Here is a 19,330-nt window from a genome sequence, read left to right on the forward strand (position 1 = left end):
AATGTATATGAACCCTTATATGTAGTAACTGCTGGATCCTCCTTTCTTGGCAAAAATCTCAGATAAACGCTTTCCGTAGCTGCTAATATAACCTGAGCAGCAGTTACAAGGTAGTATCTGGGAACTAAATGATTGTTTCACCCGTTTCCGGGGGAAACTTTTAACCAGCGGACCCTGCTGGACGGTGACAGCCGTGGTGGAAATACTGGTGGAGCGGTGCTGCACTGCAGCCTGTACGTCTTGTGTAGTTGCGCTTCTAAGCGTTACATTTCACTCCAACAGAAGGTACTGTTCTTTTATCGTTGTCGAACGGTAATGTACTGACTAAATGCATTGTTTACCGAGCTTCTGTAATGGCCATTTATTAGTATTAGCCTCATAATCCATGAGTGAGTGTTGCGTGAACTGTGTAAATGATAATAATGTAGACAACTACACGTATCTTCAGTCAGGTGATTCTTAGGAAGTCTATGTATAAAATATTTGTTATTAATATTAATGTAAAATTTAAACTTGTACTTTTTTGTAACTAGATTTTTTTCAATATTTTTATTTTCTGTTCAAAAAAAGAAGAAGAAAAAACACAATGGCTTTGACTTCGGCAAGATTACTGACAAGAACTGTTCATGAGAAGTGGATTTGTGCACATTCGCTGACTTTGAGGCCCTTGGTGTGCATCAATAAGGCAGCTTTCTATGGGGAGTACAGGCGCCCTGGTCAAGCTCAGGACCGGACTCCGCCTTGGAAGAAGATTCGGTTCAGCTTTGCCAAAGGCGTGCAGGGCATCCGGAAGCATTTTGGTTTGCTGAAGGACGAGGCAATGGAGCGGTGGGTGGGCCCGCAGGGACGCCCGCTCATAGAGCACATGCTGGAACAGACCAGGGTGCAGTGGGAATTCCGTGGCCCCGAGTCCCTGGAACAGTGGTTAGTCTCCACAGACCGAGAAATCGGGGGCCGCAGTGAGGCGTATTTGAAGCTGGGCAGAAACGACAGCGCTTGCATGCTGTACGGCACCCTGTGTTCCACTCCTCCGAGAGATGGGGAGACATGTTACAGCGGCTACTGCACGCTCCGCTCCAGGCAGCTTTTGGTCAGTATACTCGACACTTTGTAGAGCAAAAGAAAAAAAAAAAAAAAAAAAAGACGGACAGGATGTTTATGTTCAGATTATATTTGGTCACCTGTTTGTTCAAAAAAAAAAAAAAAAAATTCGGTGCAGTGGCGCAGCGGGTTTGGCCGGGACCTGCTCTCTGGTGGGTCTGGGGTTCGAGTCCTGCTTGGGGTACCTTGTGGCGGACTGGAGTCCCGTCCTCGATGTGTCCTCTCCCCCTCCGGCCCTGCGTCCTGCATTGCCAGGCTGGACTCTGGTGTGCTGTGATCCCACTTGGGACGAGCGGTTGCAGACATTGTGTGTGTGTTTTTGTAAAAGAGTAAGAATAAAAGTTTAAATATAAGCTTGCAAAACCTTTGTATGTGTATGTATATATGCAATACATTGTTTTCTAAACACTCATTTCTGTTTTAGAGCTCATTTGACAGGAAAAAGAACATCGACTGGTCATCCTTTAACACTCTGTACATTCGTTTACGTGGTGATGGACGACCGTGGATGATAAATATTGCAGCAGAGACCTACTTCTCCCATCAAAAGGATGACCTGTACAATTACTTTCTGTACACAAGGGGCGGCCCATACTGGCAGGATGTCAAGGTACATGGTCTTTATTTATGCTAGTTCTTATAGACGATTACAAAAACATCCTTTTCTTTGTCAGCATATTAAGGTATGGAAAAATATTTTCAGTTGCATGTTTTCAGAGTACTAAGAGTACATAATTTGAATGTTATGTTTTTTAATGTTTTATATAAAACAAACGTTGTGTATTAGTAAAATGTTATTCACTTTCCACTTACAGCTCATGAACGTTGTACATTCATTAATCAAAAATCTTCATTGAGACTGTAGAGCTATATTTTCAATAATTTCAGATGTTTTAATATAGCTCAAAGTTAATAAAATGGTACCTCTATTTATGCCTTATTTGTGGAATAAATAGACTATTACTAGAAATGTGTTCCTAAGTCTAGTCCTGAACTAGTGTAATATTTGTACCCTTTTGTTCTTGTCATGTCTGCATTACATATAGTGGGATTGTTCCCCTCTTGTCTTTTCTTTTGAGTAGAGATGTTTTTTACCTTATTGTACAGAAACCCTGTATGACCATGAATCTGAACCTGCTGTAAGAGAGAAATAATGTTTTGAAGTGTACTTGATATACTATGAAGTATATGAGCATCTTACTTTTTACCAATACAAATTAAATTGCAGGATGTGCACTTGGAATATGCCTCTTGCCACAATGAGATGTAGATATTTCACTTAGCACTACGTAAGATTACAACAACATTTATTAAATATCCAAGTAACAAGCTTGCATTACCCTTGTAGACGGGGTCAATAAGCCACAGTATCTGCAGTAACATTTTGTTTACGAATGTTACTGTACATACTTTGACTTATCCTCATATAAGTTATTTACTCAGCTAGGATGTATTCTGCATTGGCATTTCTGAGTCCATAATCATACATCAATAGCTTTACTGTTCTCTAGTAAAAGTATTGCCCTGAAACTAATTGTAGTCATTTTAAGGCTACACTCATGAATTAACATGCAGTACATATTGCCATTACCCAGTGATTTTAAAAAGGTTTGTAAAATTAACATATTATGTTTTACAGATTCCATTTTCAAAGTTTTTCCTTTCCAGCCGAGGAAGAATACAAGATAATCAACACCCATTATGGCTGGACAAGGCAAGTTGGAATATTTCATTCATACTGGAAACAAATCAAGAGGGATTTTAATGTGCATCTGAAAAAAATCCCTCATCAGCCACATGTGCACTACAGAGATCAGATGTTCCATAACAATTCAATTATTACAGCTTCCAAACTATAATTACCATATATTCACGGAACACCAATATTTATGTTGCATATTCCAACCTGCTGTTCTGTCCTTGTCAATTATATATTTTTTTTTATTCTCAGGTGAGCACAATTGGATTTACCCTAGGTGACAAAGCTGACGGTCCTTTCCAGTTGGAAATTGATTTTATTGCTGTTTGTAATGACCGAGCCCACACCGAAGAGTTTGCCTATGAGATGTACAAAAGGAACCCTGAGGTTTAAGAAACCATTACTATCTATGCAAAGAACAATGAAACTGGTCTGTTACAGGATGAATAAAATACACTGAAGCACACGTACTACTGGTACAATTCAGTTTAAAGGAACACTACCTAAAATTTTCTACAACATTTTTAAATGGTCAAAGCTTTTAAATGGAATTAAAGAGCCCTCAACATAAGCATTTCTTTATCTAAAAGCAACAAAAAGCTGTACAAACTTTTTATGTACAAAGAACAGATCCCAAATGATCTTATGCCATGACCAGGCCTCGTCTTGCACGGAGCATCTTCTCCTTCTTCTGCTTCCTGTCCTCCTTATGTTTTACTCTTCTGTCTTCCCTTGAATGACAAGAACAAAAATCTGTCTGCACAAGTCATTTAATTCCCCCAACTATCTGGGAGTAGCACTTAGCCTTAGCTCCTGATTTTGGATTCCATCAAGTCAAACAAGTAAGAATGGCATGCCTTGTTGCACCTAAAGTAATATTGTAAAAGGACTTGCGTACAAGTCAGTTAGCAAACTTACCTTGTTTGAACCTGGTGCTGCTTGTAGTTCTTCTGCTGTGACAGAGTGGTCTGAGATTTGTTTAAGCTGGTGTTTTCCTGAGTCATCCCAAATGGCTTCAGCTTTCCTGAATGAACACAGTCCAAAAGGAATTAGGTGTATGAAGCTTAGCACGAGCGGTGCTCAACTAATCTCAGAATACAGACAGCTCACCCTTGTGTGGTTGATAGGTAAGAGGTCGAGAAAGACTAGCCTTCAAATCAAAAGCATTTTTCTTGTTAGTTCCAGGAGTGGTAGAAGAACTGGCATTTCCATTGAAAACAAATGTTCCTTTAAAAAAAAGACATCTTAGGAGTCCTATATAGCACAGACAATACTGCATGCATATGTATGCAATTTCAGTTAACAGGACTAAAAATTATTTTAAAAATGAACTCATTCTGTAAGAGTTGTTCATGTTTATAGAGCGAATTGGTTAACTCTCCTCTAATCCAGCACTCAAATATCACATGAGCTGTAGACAATGTAGAAGTGAGTTTAATACTACCCCACATTCCTGTCTTTGGGTTTGTTTTACTGCCATCTACTGGCTAGTTGCATGAATACAGTTTGAGTTTGCTACAAACTGAAGTATTGCAAAACAGAAAGGAATACAATATGGATTAAAATCTTCTAGAAAATGTTAAAAAAAAAAAAGGGTAAATTTGTTACTTGACTGTTTAATATAAGGATTCGGTGTCGGTGTGTTTGGGTACCTGGTGTCCTGAGATTGTTGGAACTGACTGCAGGCTTGATCTGAGAATTAGGTCGAGTCCCAGGAGTAGAAGTTAATGCCACATGAGGAGACATACGTGCGGGCGTCTTTATCAGGGAGCGTTTATGCTCATTATCTTGAGTGGTCTGAGAAAACCTTTCACAGAAAAACAAAGTTGTTAATATCCTACAATGAAGTCCATCTTTGTCATTTTTGGTCAATTTAGGAAGAAATGTCTTGGACAACCTGTCTAGTTACACTAATCCTACTGGGGAGTTTCTCAAAGATTTAAAAAAAAAAAAAAAAAGCATTAAGTGGCATTACATAGAGCTATTCAATAGGGCAAGTGTCTGTGCTGATGTTTAAAAGATGCTGAGGAAAATTAAGACGGTTGTGAACCTGACGTTCATCTTGCATGTGGACAGCACGGTGGGTTTGAAGGCACTGGTGTCTTTCAGGACAGGTTTGCTGGTGGATGATCGAGTGAGTTTGCGATTCTCAGAACTCTGTCTTTTTCCATTTGCCACCGGGCTGAACAGGGAGGCACGACTCACGTTTGGCTTCTGGGGAACACATAGAACTGTTTGTACCATGACCTGCCCGTGTTAATACCACTGTTTTGGGATGCATGTGTCATTCTAGTTTTTCCACAGACAAACCCCATAGGAAATTAAAAACTTCTCTTTACAGTATATTGGAAAAAACATTTTTAAGCCAATTTGATATACAGACCATGGGTTTTTTATCCAATGATTTGGGAATGGCTTTCTCTGAGAGCAACTGAAAGGAAAAAAATGTGTAGAACAGATTGACATACTTTTTAAGAGACAGTACATGACTAGAAGAGGAATGTGATATTGCAGCAGGTTGTAAAACCTACTCTTAAATAATTTAAGTAAAATTTATGAAAAGAAAAATAAAGTCACCTTTAACTCCTTCACAGAGTTCCTGAAGACCGCCATCTGTTTGGCTTTCCTCTGAACATATGAATCAATGGACTCCATCTTGCTAAAGTGTGCTTCATGGAGTTTTTTGAAATCTGAAAAATGTGTAATTCATTCTTGAAATATACAAATAATCATAGCTATACCTGTAGTACATTAAAGACTAAAATAAGTTGTATATACTGCGGAAGTGAGTTGTTTTCTACAGGTATTATCAAACACGGGTTGTGCCGCTCCTTTTCAAAGGCAAACCTTAGAAAGTGTGAGGAGGAATAAAAAATAAATACATAAATAAATGGTTACATGACTATACATAACCAGAGGAACAAGTGTCATCTTACTTGGTGTTGTAGGCTTCAGTCGGCTTTCTGTCTTTCTAAAGCCATCATGGCGCGGAATTTTACTGGGCTTCACTGACTTCCGACCAGCTTCTGTATACAAAAAATGAGCTTGAATCAATTCTAAATTTTAATGAGAAATGAGCTGCGGGTTCAAGGTGATGCCACCTGGATGCAGACTGGGGTCTGATCAACCTTGGCTGAGTCACCTGGGTGGGAGTGTCTGATACTGCAAGGCACAAAACATCCAGTTACCCCAAGTTACATCAATGATGATGTGTATACATCATAACGTGTTACTAAAAGTAAGAAAATGTTCTATAATTATGATAATACATTGCAAAATATGATCACTACACATTTTTAATGAATGCAATAAAATGTAAGGTTTCAGAGGCATTATATTCAGTTCAGATCAAGAATTCAAATAAGTCAGTCATACACTGATTCTTGGTCTGAGTTTAGAATCCGAAAGCACAGATCTATAACAGTATAGTCTTTTTGTTTATTTAAAAAGGAAAAATTGTATACACATTAGGAACGTCCCAAATTTAATCATTAATAAGAAAGCAGTAAGATGCCTGCTGCACATGGGACACCTTTACTGACAATGAAAATAGAAGCATACGCATTCTGTTTATGGATGTCTGGAAAAAGTTTACGCCAAGCTGTCTATTGTCTAGGGGCATGTGGGAATATACCTACCTTTTCCAGCTTTTACTTCAGTCTTTTCTGTGGACTTTGTGTGCTTCTCTTCCTGGGTACCTGACTCAGATCCCTGCCCTTCAGACAGCCTTCTCTTCTTATTGCTGCCCTCTTCAATCTTTTCTTCAGACTGAAACAGGAAAATGACAGTTCATGCACAGGGCTTTACATACAAGCCTCACGTTCATTTGATTATTCCATATCTTAATTCACTCAGCATACAGTAATCAAATTTCAAGATCAGCTTCCATTAAACAAAAGTGATTTCAGCATAACCCTAAATATTATGAAGGAATTTGATCTTTTAAGAGTTGCCAACAGCAGCAACCTGTGCGATGTCCTCAGCGGTGTTAAATTCAGCTTCAGCACCGTCCTCCTCATCTTCTGGTTGCTTCCTCTTGGCCTTCTGGCCTCGACCGCGACGCTTGGTGATAAACGCAGAGCTCGCAACAACCGGTGAGCGGGCGTTTACCTCCCGAAGCTCAGCTTTAACAGGGTCGACTTCATCTGCCTACAGGAATAAGGGTTCGGTCATTCATTGAGGCCACAAACTCTCAAACGCCGCAGCGCAGCCACAAGATCTCACGACAAGATCTCGGCAACGAAGCACCGATCGTAACCACACCAATTCATATTTTCTAGAAGATCGTGCCGCGTTTCAAAGAGTTGGACTGTAGAAAGGGGAACCCCGAGAAAAGCCGGGACACATGTATTTGCTAACAAACTGGTGGTGGAGACATTGCTGCCATCAGGTACTTCCCACACACAACTTCGTAGCCTACAAATACATCTAGGAAAATAAGCCTGTGAATCTATTTGTTTGTAACTCCAAACTAACATTACAAACTCACTGAGAATTACTGAAAATAAAAAACAAACATAAAACATACATACCTCTTCTCTACATCCTCTCGTTGTTAGTATTCAACTGACAAATTAGCACTTCCAGAGTTCTTAAGAATCCAGAAAATAGCAACATCAACACAATCAATAAAAGGGTTAGTAGTAATCCCTCAATTTATTTACAGGTTGCTTAAGTTTAAGCAATAATCAAAAGCACCTGGTAAGACTTTACACATACAGTATTCATTTAGCTCATGCTTTTCTCCACAGTGACTAACCATGTTACGCCACTTAGTTATTTACGCAGATGCGTAACTTTAGGAGTAATTTAGACTAAGTACCTTACTCAAGGGTACTACAGCCGGAGGTGGGGCTCGAACCTGCAACCTGTGGGTCAGCAGCTCTACCCACTACTATGCTACCAGATGAGTTGTCCCAGTATCATGTTTCCTTTCACATTTATTCAACTCGAGATACTATACAATTTGAGGAATTTAAAGAAAGTGACTGAAAACTGAACCCATTCCCACCAGGAACGTCAGTTCGGCACGGACCGCTAACAGATTCGGTCCCAAAAATATGTAGAAACGCGCGACACGAGCCCTTTAATGGGGGCACCGCCGCACTGCGCTTTCCGGCGAGTCCCGTGCCGGAGAAGAGCGTCACACGGAAGTGTCGTCACTTCCGCCCCAGACAGTTCTGCCACCAGGTGGAAAGTTAAGCTGTATCTCTACGTGTATTGGCTCCTCGTGTCAGGAATTTCCGAGAACACAAACATTTTTTACAACTTGTTTATCTCCAATACCGTTTCCTCACTCACGCGAGAGTGCGTGCGTCTGTTTGTAACGCTTCAGTGTTCCGAGTCGGACAGCGAGAGACCGGACTTGGTTTTGCATGATCATGTGTGTGTAAACGTCTACATGTTTATGTTCAGTCATGATGTGACACAGTTGAGTTGTCAAGTGGATACTGACTGATGCACTGATTCATTGGTTCATATGGAATGTCACATTCAACATTGTAGTCTTTAGTCTAGAATCACGTCACTCTCTGCATCGTCTTTTGTTTCTCCCGATGAATGAACTCATTTTCTACGTCGCAAGCTTAACGAATGAAGGAATGTTTGTTGTCCCCGTGTTTCCGGACAGTGAGACAGGACTTACGTTTGCTCCCTTGTTTTCTTCTTGCTGTTGTTGGTAGAACTCTTTCAGCGCTTTCAGCAGCTTATCAGCCTGGTAGGAGGTGATCAACGGACGGGGTTAGTCTCTATTGCCGCATAACGCAGTTCCATGATCATACGTTACCAAACTTTTCATTAGCAAGTTTTTAGCGTATCATGCCATGGCATTGCTTTATATCGCTTTGCGCATGCATGGTTATGGGAATTGAAAGCTAATATATGACACAATGAGCCAAACCTAGACACCAAGCTAGTGAGTGATGACTGATGATCATCATCATGCATGACCCCGCACCGCGACACTCATTCAAACAACGAACCTTCATATTCGCCTTAAGCCCAACATCCTTTGCAAGTCGCTGCAAATCCGTATACTTCACTGCATCCAGATCCATCGACATATTCATTTTTTTTAGGCAGCAAAGATAAATTTTAAAATCCGAAATGCAAAAGATGACAAAACCACGTCAAACACTTCGCAGAGCACCAAACTCGCGCTTGGCGCTCTCCACCCCAGATTTCAAATTTCACATCCGAGCCATTTGATTCGCAGCACCTATATGACGCATATAGTCTTTAACCAATCCGTAATTAAAACCGTACAGCGTCTGGTGACGTCACTCTCATTGACCAATAAAATTGTAGTGCCGTTGCTTTGTTATTGTCGCCGTCTCTCAGCTCTGCGTCCTCATTGGTCAAATGACGGAGGAGGGGCGTGGGGTCCGGGATTCAGTTAATCGCGGGTCACTTTGAAAAGGTATAGCAGTCGCAACAGTTTTGCGAACGTTCATTTACACTAAACACCCCTCCCTTCCTAACCAACACAATCACAATGGCGCACGAACGCTACGGAAAGAAGAAAAGTAACGGCTCTCCGAATGCCAGCGTTACATATAAGGCTAAATGCGAGGCGGACACGTCTCAGTGTAGTGAGCTCATTAACAGCGTGCTCAGCTCGGGCGAAGAGGCGCTGCGAACCGACTACCGACGGGCCGTGGTGCTCTACTGTGCCGTGTGCAGCGCCGTGTGGAGCGACTCGCTGGAGGTGTGCGGCGAGCACGAGCAGCTCAACTCCATAGTGTGTCTCCGTGAGTAGCGCCGGCTTCCCTCCCTCGCTGTGTCACCTGTGTTAGAGCCTGATCAGTCACTGGGATTCGAACCCGAAACCTCTAAGTTACTGACAAGGAAACGGCCCTAACTACTACGCCCCCTGCTGCACGATATGCTTCTCTCAACAGGGGTAACTAAAGACGTTGTGGTGAAGGAGGAGCTCGAGTTCCGGCTAGAGGGTCGATTGGAAGGGTGGTAAGCGCAGAAGTAGTAGTGGGGGGGGAGGCAGTTGCTATGGTTACTGAAGTACCACCATGACATCATGATGTGTTCAGGACTAGTAATGTTCTTCTCATCTCCCTCTACAGTACTTACAATGCTCTTCATTGCTCAGGCTGTCAGTGTTTTGTGGGTGTTGTCCTCAACTCTACCCCCAAGCATCTGTCTGCACTTCGGAGTCTTTTCCTTTTGCAAAAAGAAAACATTAACTGGTGAGTATTATCACCACAGGCCTGTTTCTTCACCCCCCCCCCCCCCCCTTGGCTGTACTGTTGGGAATGGGTGTACTGGAGGGGGACTGGATCAGTGCAACCCAGCAGTGGAAATAGTTATTGATAATAGATGAATGGATAGATGATTATTATAATTCAGTGCTATTCACTTTCCACCCATTTGTCCTGGAGAGGGTTGCAGTGTTATCTTTATTTAGTTGACACCTTTGTCAATGGTGAATTACAATACAATGATTTACCATTTTACTCAGCAGTCTATTTTACCGTATTAATTCCGGGCAAGTACTTTGGTCAAGGATATTATAGCAGGAGGGGCATTTGAACTAGGAAGATTTAAGTTACAAGGTGACGGCACTAGAAATTTTTAATATTTGACAGTGATTGCCATGAACTGGAAAATGATTTAGGAGTCCCACTTTGTATTTACGGAAGGGGGGGGGGGGGGGGAATTCTGCTACCCAGTACAGTTATACAGGAAATCAGGAAGCTTCAAGAGATGCTGAAGCTGTAACTGAGAAAGCAGAAATATCTTCTGCTGCTCTTCAGGATAGTCTTTCAGTCATCTTTTTAACTTGTGTTTTATTTATTGAACAACATGTCTTATTTGTGTGTATTCTGAGGAGAGTGTCTCAGCTAAGGTGAGTGTAATTCACTGGATCACAGTGGCTGCTTTGTTCTTGCGTTCACCAACTCTAGCGGAAGCATGTGGAAGTTGCCTAGCAACAAGCCTGCTGCAGATGGAGTACTGAAGATCAGTCCTAATGAGAGCAGTGCATAAATACTTGTCATCAGTGTACCTGCGCTTTTTTGTAACACTCATGCTGCTGTCGCAAGATCTTAGCAGCTTACAGATCCATTTTTGTACCCTTTCTCATGTGAATGCATGCGTGCCTCCTTTGTTTCTGATTTGTCTTTGTGATCTTTTCCCTCCTGTTTTTGGTTGCCTGGCTGTGGAAGGTCTATGTCTCCTCCTCCAACTAATGGCCCAGCTTGTTCTGTATTTGAATGCTTCTTGTATCTACAGTTGCTGTGCCATGTCCTCCTAAAGGGATGATTGCTGTGATTACTGGTGGGCACTTTTTTTTGTTTAAGGAGCTATATCGGTATCTGAAAATGGCCTTTTACAACCTTTGTTCCTTTCCTTCCCAGCTATGTTTTAAAGACCGGTGCAATTGTAAAAGCTTCTAGTGTAACCTTTAAATCAAGAAACACTGGAACAAATCTCGACGAGGTAAGATGACTAGTTATGCAAAACTTACCAGCAACCAATTAGGATATATTAGGGTATAATATAGTACTGTATGAAATTAATACATTTTCTCAAAGCCAAATTTGCATTTCTGTAAGGTAGAAGGCAATTTTTCAGACTGTTACAGGTTAAGTCTAATTTCATGAGTTTCCTTTCTACTTTTGATTTCTCACAGCTGAAGCAGGAAATGGACAGTATTGCAGAGCAAATGTCACGGATAGAGAGGAAGCTAAAAAGAGGGAAGAGCTACAGCGATGGATAAGTCCAGGAAAACACACTTCAGTATCTAGGACTCTTGGATTGTGTGGTACAATATGTTACCAGCTTGGTAAAAAGGCTGGATGTAGCATTTGTGTTTCGAGTGCTTCATAGTCCAGCTGTTGCCATTCCTTTGGGAGAGAAAGATGGAAAAGTTTGTGCTCTTAATCATTATGTGAAGTGCACCATGACTGATTCTCCCATCCCCTGGCTATGTGAATTTACAAAGTATAGGTCAAAATAAATATTCCCCTAATTTCTTTTATAGTTGAAACCATTTATATACACTGCCAGTTTCTGCACAGACCAGGGCAGTGCAAGAGCAGTTTTTTTCCAAAGACGAATACTAAAACACAGCTATAAAAGATGTCCTCTTTACATTGTTTTGTACATACATTCAACTTTCAAGTATTTTTTTGGTAGAGCATGAACCTAAATAAAGTACTTGATGTTAAATATTTGGATGTGGTTATCATGCCTTTGTCTTACCTTTCATGGAGAGCAATTTGATAAAAGCCATTGCTGACTGTATCAATGTGCTCCCACTTTTAAATATTAATGCAGGGGTATGCAAAGATTGGCTGTTTTGCATACTGCCCATTGGGTTTGGGAAGAGTTGTGAATCTTTCAAGGAACCACACACTGCATGAACAGAAGTCTGGAAAGAGAATCTGAGTCTTGCTGCTTATTATTAGTTTTGCTAGACATTCAGCAGAAAATTGCAGTTTTGTTGAAGTAAAACAACACCACCAACAATGTGTTGTGCAGTTGGCACCATGCTGCCTTTATTGCTGAATTTCTGGTGCAGAGTTTGCAGTTTTCCAAAATCAGAGAGAGACTCCACACAAGATGCCTTGTCTCTCACTGTGCATAGTTAACCCAAACTTACACCCAGATTTTTAAGGAGAATGTAACATTTTAACAGTGAATTTAGTATAAGCAACTGACTACAAGAGAGCTTTTCATTGTCAATTTTACATCAATGGAACCAAACCAAAGTAAAAGCGAACAGAATGCTGAATTGGCAAAAGAAGTTGTCAACATTGCATTTTGCTTAATACAAACAATGGAATCTGTTTAAACAGCTTAAAAAAGCCAATTCATTAATGCTCAGTTTTAGGTATACTATGCAAAAAATACCCCAAAAAGAGATTGTTGCCAAGCAATAGTGTCTTCCAAGTAGCAGAACATCTTTGTTTCATAAAACGAAGTGTTGTCTGTGGACAATTTTACCTCAACAGCAGTAAAGAATTAAATACGCCTTTACACGCTAATGGCACACACGTGGACTAAATCAAACTGGAATAGCACTCATTTAAAAGCAGTACTGCAGCATCCCGCGCACACAGATGTAACCACCAACTGAAGGCCGCTGTTTTCCCCAATCCCATCACACTTGGATAATCTATAGTGGGTGCCATTTCATCACATTAGTCATCTGCTAATACAAAATGTAAGCAAAAAGGATTTTGTGGAAATTAGGACAGTACACCTCATTTCGGATCGATACACACCCTGTTGTCAAAATACAATTTGGTACTTTCTTTCAATCAAAGCTCACTCGAAATCATGGCTAAATTTGTCTTTCTTATATCGTTAATACAGTGCTCTGGGCTATTAATTTTTCACCTGCAGTACACTGCAATGAAATACAACATGTATATTTTCAAACTACTAAGCACTTAATTTCCTATTATTAAACATTTCTTATCACAGTCTACACTTAATTTTCACAAAATCGATTTTATATTAACAATTATTTCTAAAAACTGTATTATTGCATGCATTACTGTATGTTTCCTATTCTCTCATGCATTAAGTAGGGATGTCACCCTGCATTCTTTAGCATATTAAGTGCATAAATTCTAGTCATACGAAACTAATGTATACCCAACCCTTATACACAACTTTAAAAAGTGTGAAAAAGAGACTACTGAAATGCTTACATGAAAAGAAGGAAAAAAAAAAAAAAATTGTGCGATTTCACCACCAATAGTTTTCTTTTAAAAGAGACTTTTATCATTTGTTTCTCTAGCTGTTGAAGTCCTCATTTTTTATGGTGATATACAGTTTTGTGTCAGGAGAAGATTACTATACATTCTATTGCTTTCAATCACAAGATGCATATATGTGCATGTGTACACATTATATTTTGCTAAATACAATTTAGACATGCAGACATGACATTAGGGCATTGCTCTTTTCCATTTCCTCACATTATCTGTAGTCTCATATCCCCCTGCTCAGTTTACTCGTCTGACTCAGGATGACTGAAATGATGAAAAAACCGTGTCGTTTTCCAACTGCTCGAAATTTCAGCAATTGGATCACACGGCACGCATGCCCCAAAGTACCCTGCTCTGCTTCCTGCAGGCTACTGTGCATGTTCTCCAACCTTCACAGAAACGATGACAGCAGATAAGGAAATCAATTAAGCCGATAACTGTGGCTTCATAAAAGTAAAATCACTTCATATCCGTTGTGCAAAACATAACTTAGTGGAGTATTTCTGCAAACATTGGTTTCATCAAAACCTTGCATACACTATACCCTGCAGAAAGGAGAGCTGACTACTTGTATCGTAGGCTGTACAGTACATCTAGATAGGAGACAAATCCAAAGGTATCTAGAAGAATTTTGCTGAAATACATATTCTCAGTAATTACAGTAACTTACAAAGAAAAGGAAAATGTTATGATCATGGAATTTGTACGCCCCTCTAACCCTTAACTGGATGGACTGGTAGACTGACTAATCACTCCTATAACTATGAAAATTTATCATCTTGGGCAATGTGATTTTTCCAAGAATACAGATGTTGAACTAAACAGCTCTCACACAGTAAGCCCCAGTATGAACCCTCTCAAAGCTTTTCTTTCTTCAGCCTTCTCTAATGGTGAATATACACAGCACTACTTCTGCCCCACAAGCCTTTCGCCGCTGCTACGAAAACTATCTGGCACTAATATCATGCACAAACATTATTGCTTCTACATTTCTAACAGAACTTGCATTATGGCTTGATTTGTATTCAAGGTATTCTATTAAAATGTTCTTCGCTCCAAATGTTCTGAGGTATTTATCTACATTACAATATATAGATGAAGTTTAACGCTGCTACGTAAACATACTCATTCTGTGTGTTACTGTATGGTGTCAGTCCTACAGCCTACCGGTAAAGGAACAGTTATAACCCACCAACACAGGACACATCTATCTAACATCTGAGACTCCTGTGTCATGGAGAACTATTTTCAGTTATAGTGTAGGGCTGAGATGTTCACAGGTTTACTAATTTTCATGTTCGGATTTACAGTTTTTTCCACCATGTTTGATCCCTGAAGTCTCCCTTTCCCCATGCCATTTTTCATGTGAATTTCCTTCATCTGATTTGAAGCTCTATTTTCTTCGGTATCAGATTCAGCTGTTGTGATTTATATCTGAGCTCCTTCGGTTCCCCTTCTTGTACAGTGAAAGGCATGGTGCTGCACAGGAGCATCTCGCGCTGAAGGCAAACAGCAACGCTCAGCTGCCTCACCTGCCAGGAGAAGGCCACCTACGCTCTCACCATTGTGGACACTACTTTGACAGCATTTATATTCTGCCACTGAGTGACTTTCATTTGCAATCAGCTAAATGAGGATGAGCTACACAGGTTTGTCACAGAGAACGGGAAAAAAAATAGAGGCATTTCTGGGTTTTAAAGAGGCCGCTGGTGAGAACTAACTTTAGTTTTACACTTTCATAGCGTTACTACTTTTCAGAGTATCAGGGACTTACTGGCATTCACTGTTGCTGCTCTGGGTCTGGGTCTTCTGTGCTTTCAATAAACAGGTTTCATGCACTGTCATCTCATTCATGAGGCTCTACTATAACTTGCATTTTTTTTAAAAAATTTCTACTCTAAAGCATGTCTCATATTTAGAGGCCCTATGGAGGCTTAAAAAGATCCAAAATTTACTTTTCAAATTGATACTGGGTTTTACAATATACACAGAAATTACTGAAAATTTAAACAAAATATGGAAGTAATGAGTTGTTTATGTAAATTACATCTCGTGGGACACAAGATGAACATAACCAGATGCTGTACTTTCATTATCCTATCCAATACTGTTAAACTACTTAATGGAAAAAGGAGGGGGGGTGGGGGTGGGGGGGAATCTGCAGATCTGTGAATTTGCTCCTTGAAATCTGGTCTCAGATTGCCGGAAGAATAAATGTTGCATCCTGGTTAGTACGTGATCAGTCACAGCAGAATCTAAAGTTTCATTTTTTTTTTCTTTTTTTTTTTACAAAATAAAAAAACTATGATTACTTTATCTAGCAAGCATAACTACCTCATGCATGGCCATTTTTAATATTGGTGCTACGGTCCTGCTAGTAAGCTAATGCACATGGGACTATACATCTCTTAATGGAAGACATTGGTGATTTTGTTGTTCTCAAACAACTTGTCACTTGTTTCACAATCATATTTTTACATATTTATATTAGCAAAGAAAACATTGCACATGCCCTTAATAAGACCAGATTAGAGTGCTGCATCTGGAATTGGTCCAACAGCAGACAAAAGACACCCACCAACCAGCCTCCTCATTGGTACAACAGCTAGCCTTGCTCTCCATGTTGCGTACGTTGAACTTTTGACAGTATTTTGTCTCCGAAAATGAAAAATTAAGACTTGCATTTACACAGAAAACATATTGGATGTTAAAATTTTTGCCTTTCTAAAGTTACACATATGAACTGACATGTATCATCGATGAAACAATTTGAAAAGAACTAATTAAAACAGCTAATCTATTGACCACCATCGTGGGTTGTAACCGCAGACTGCCGTCACGTACCCAGTCGGTAATGTGGCCAAACAGACCTACACAGTTTTGCTAGGTACATCTTTACAATAACCTTAAAGATTTTTAGAACTTTCCCCCAAACTAAAGAGACTGATGAGTTGTGTAGTCTCACTAGATGTGATATGTTCTGTACCACTTTCTCTTGGTTAAGGCACAGAATTAATGGTTTCATGTTGAGTCTTCCCAAAATCTGACAGTCCTTGCAACTTTAACACTTTTGAAGCATTGCTCTAACCCAGTAAAACTGACCTAATTTAATAAAAGTTTTATTTTTTTAAGAAAGGGTGGAGTTTTCAAGTTGATTCCCCCCCCCCCATAAAGAAGGCAAGCTAAATGGGTTTATCTAGAGAATATACAATATCTGGATTTATATATGGTGGACAGCTCGACATCAGGATGCTTTTCACCGTGAGAAACCGTACCGTTGATATTGCTGGTTAACCTTTTCATTAACACAAGGAATGAGAAGAATGGGATGCATATTGTTTGAAGGGGTGGGGCGGCTTTTGTCCCGCGCTGGGCTGGATGTTACCGCCCACCTTTCCAGCGACAGAACCACATTTTCCAAGCAGTCTGCCCTTGATCAGGGGGGCAAGGTAAAGACCAGTCTCATCACTGACCTCCCAAACTCCATTCCTCCAGTTTGGGAATTGCGCGGGGGGGTGGGGTGTAGCTCACAGCACCCCGGGCGTCCGAAAACACGTCGCATCCTGAAACCGCTGTACTCTGCTTCCCGGCGTCTGGAGAAAACCAGGCAGAAATCAAGTTAGAACATAACAAAACAGCAAGTGGAGGGGAAAAGATCTATAAAATGCCCCTTTTTTTAATTCATTTTCCTGACGCAAAGCGCCGAGACGCCACAGGAGAGCAGGCATTCGAACCCGTGTCCATCCGAGCTCAAGGCAAGAGAGGCGACCGCAGCCTGGGCGCCTTCATCTAAGACGCAGCGTCTTCCTTTCGAGCAAAAGGCGACATGATCAAGTGTGTCATGAACTCACATGAGAGTCGACACCGACCCGGTCGTGCAGCTCTGGGCTCCGGGACGTTCGGTGGACATCATCATCATCATCATCACGTCTGTGTTCAACCCTCGCAAACATCTGCGGCTCTGAGGGAGAAGAAGAAATAAAACAGGCGCAAACACTGTGAAATACACCATGTTTTGCTCTACTATTCTGCAGCGTTCGGTCAAAAACTTACCACGTCGCTAGGCGTCATTTCATCAAGTGTAAATTACTGAGAGGATCTTGTTTCGACTGAGTTTCACTGCTACACTCATTTCCCCGCTGCCAGCCTGTGACTAGAAACTCGTTTGTTAAACACAAATATATAATAATAATAATGTACTATTTTGTTTCCACACACAGCAAACGGCTGAGGACACGGCGCTTGATTCTGCTCCACACACACCGGCGTCACCAAGTGTGGAGACGGCAGCCGATTCTCTTAAAAACTGGAAATCATTTCGGGAAATGAGAAGCTTAAAAAGTATTTATCGCCAAATTTAGCGCTGCATCGCCTCATTGATCATTTAACGACATTATGATTAACTGTCAACATTTAGTTCTCACACAGACGGATCAATTTTCTGCAAAGATTGAAAGAAAGACTGACAACAGTCGCCTTTACGCGGACGACGGAGTTGCCCGGCGGCTTCGCGCACACTTTTTGTCCCAGTTTTGCTCCAGTTCTCTGTCCCGTTCGGTAAACAGTGCAGTGGCGCTATTGAATATTCCCGCACGGACACGTGACTCGGTCAACAAAGCGCCGCCGCATCGTTAGCGCGTGGCCGCCACCGCACAAAAAAAAAAACAAAAAAAAAACACACGGGAGGAAAGAACGGAACGCGGCCACCGACTCGTCGGTTTCCCACACACACAGCCGCTCGCAACGCACTGCAGTGCAGCTGAACACGGCTTCGAAACCTGTGCTCACCGGCATCCTGGTTCGCCTCGAAACCGCTTCGGGTATTTTAAACACAACTACAGACCTTCCGCTCGGTGCTCCATTTGCCTCGGCGCGTTCACATCCCTCTCTGCGCCATTTTACACCCGCATTGTGTCCGGGCGAAACGCTGGAGCCGCTTCGTCTCGGAACCTGTCAGCATTTCCCGTATTCCCATTGGTCCATGTAGCTGTCAATCACGCGCTTTGCCCGCCCCGAATTCTGCCCAACGCTGTCGGGAGGAGAAGGTTACTAATGAACTGGAGCGCAGCGCTGGAATAGAATAGAGGAGTGTGCCGCAGCACGCGCCCGTACGGCTACGAATCCGGGTGATACCACAGTATTAGAAATGTCCTCATCACTGGGAGATATATTGCCCCATATTCATAATTCATTAGCAGTACAAGGAGGAGGCGCAGCTGGCGCTTTTAGACATTTGCTAGAGCTAAAAACATCAGTACTTCTAACTTATCTGATCAAGAAGACAAACAAAAATTAAATTGGAAACGACGACACTTCTTTGACTGTATCAGTGATAAACATGGTGTTTCAGTAACAGTGTCCTGTTTTATAATAATGTATCAGTATCGTAGCGAAAGCAGCATTTCCAGACTAACCATTCGACCCCGGTCTAAGTTAGTACTCTGGCTATTTTATGGCGTGTCTCCATCCAGTAGTAGTGCATTCAAGTAACATTTCTGTAGTGCTTGTCACAAAGGTTTAAATTCACTAGAAAGTGTCAGTGACGTGAAAGTTTGTGGAAAAATAACTTTTTGCATTTCATGACTTTTCCCCCCTCACACCTCTATCATACTAGCATCACAATAAGGAAGAAAACCAGGCTGTCACAACTATGGCACTTTATTAATCAAACTCATATATCCTATTTATTTTATTGCAGAGTGTAGACTTGTTTAAGCTTATATAGTGTACAATTCACAATCACATTCGGACTCAAACCAAGATGACTTAATCCAACAGAGTCAGAACAGAGCGG

At 41.1% G+C, this 19,330-nt stretch overlaps 3 protein-coding genes across 6 annotated transcripts; 2 read left to right on the forward strand and 1 right to left on the reverse strand.

Moving 5' to 3' along the window:
* The first annotated feature begins 181 nt into the window (after nt 1-181).
* On the forward strand, nt 182-3,244 carry ndufaf1 (NADH:ubiquinone oxidoreductase complex assembly factor 1). 2 transcript variants are annotated; one of them, XM_018727448.1, is made up of 5 exons: nt 182-285; nt 571-1,090; nt 1,526-1,711; nt 2,741-2,815; nt 3,053-3,244. In XM_018727448.1, the coding sequence occupies exons 2-5, from the start codon at nt 587-589 to the stop codon at nt 3,191-3,193; spliced, it is 906 nt and encodes a 301-aa protein (XP_018582964.1). In that variant the 5' UTR covers nt 182-285; nt 571-586; the 3' UTR covers nt 3,194-3,244. The 2 variants fall into 2 exon arrangements, with proteins under 2 accessions (XP_018582964.1, XP_018582965.1); XM_018727449.1 differs by having other exon boundaries at nt 574-1,090.
* A 195-nt stretch (nt 3,245-3,439) lies between these two features.
* Nucleotides 3,440-9,007, reverse strand: nusap1 (nucleolar and spindle associated protein 1). Of its 3 annotated transcripts, XM_018727441.2 has the most exons (12): nt 8,782-9,007; nt 8,445-8,513; nt 6,767-6,949; nt 6,439-6,568; nt 5,737-5,826; nt 5,378-5,490; nt 5,184-5,231; nt 4,851-5,014; nt 4,453-4,607; nt 3,911-4,027; nt 3,719-3,824; nt 3,440-3,531 (listed from the first exon to the last, which is right to left on the reverse strand). In XM_018727441.2, the coding sequence occupies exons 1-12, from the start codon at nt 8,866-8,868 to the stop codon at nt 3,444-3,446; spliced, it is 1,350 nt and encodes a 449-aa protein (XP_018582957.1). In that variant the 5' UTR covers nt 8,869-9,007; the 3' UTR covers nt 3,440-3,443. The 3 variants fall into 3 exon arrangements, with proteins under 3 accessions (XP_018582957.1, XP_018582958.1, XP_018582959.1); XM_018727442.2 differs by lacking the exon at nt 5,184-5,231; XM_018727443.2 differs by lacking the exon at nt 3,911-4,027.
* Nucleotides 9,008-9,052: 45 nt separating this feature from the next.
* On the forward strand, nt 9,053-11,812 carry oip5 (opa interacting protein 5). Its single transcript, XM_018727455.2, has 5 exons — nt 9,053-9,549; nt 9,700-9,766; nt 9,880-10,002; nt 11,173-11,254; nt 11,448-11,812. The coding sequence occupies exons 1-5, from the start codon at nt 9,294-9,296 to the stop codon at nt 11,532-11,534; spliced, it is 615 nt and encodes a 204-aa protein (XP_018582971.1). The 5' UTR covers nt 9,053-9,293; the 3' UTR covers nt 11,535-11,812.
* The last annotated feature ends 7,518 nt before the right edge of the window (nt 11,813-19,330 follow it).

This window comes from Scleropages formosus, chromosome 15, assembly GCF_900964775.1.
Source record: "Scleropages formosus chromosome 15, fSclFor1.1, whole genome shotgun sequence".
Taxonomy (NCBI): Eukaryota; Metazoa; Chordata; class Actinopteri; order Osteoglossiformes; family Osteoglossidae; genus Scleropages; species Scleropages formosus.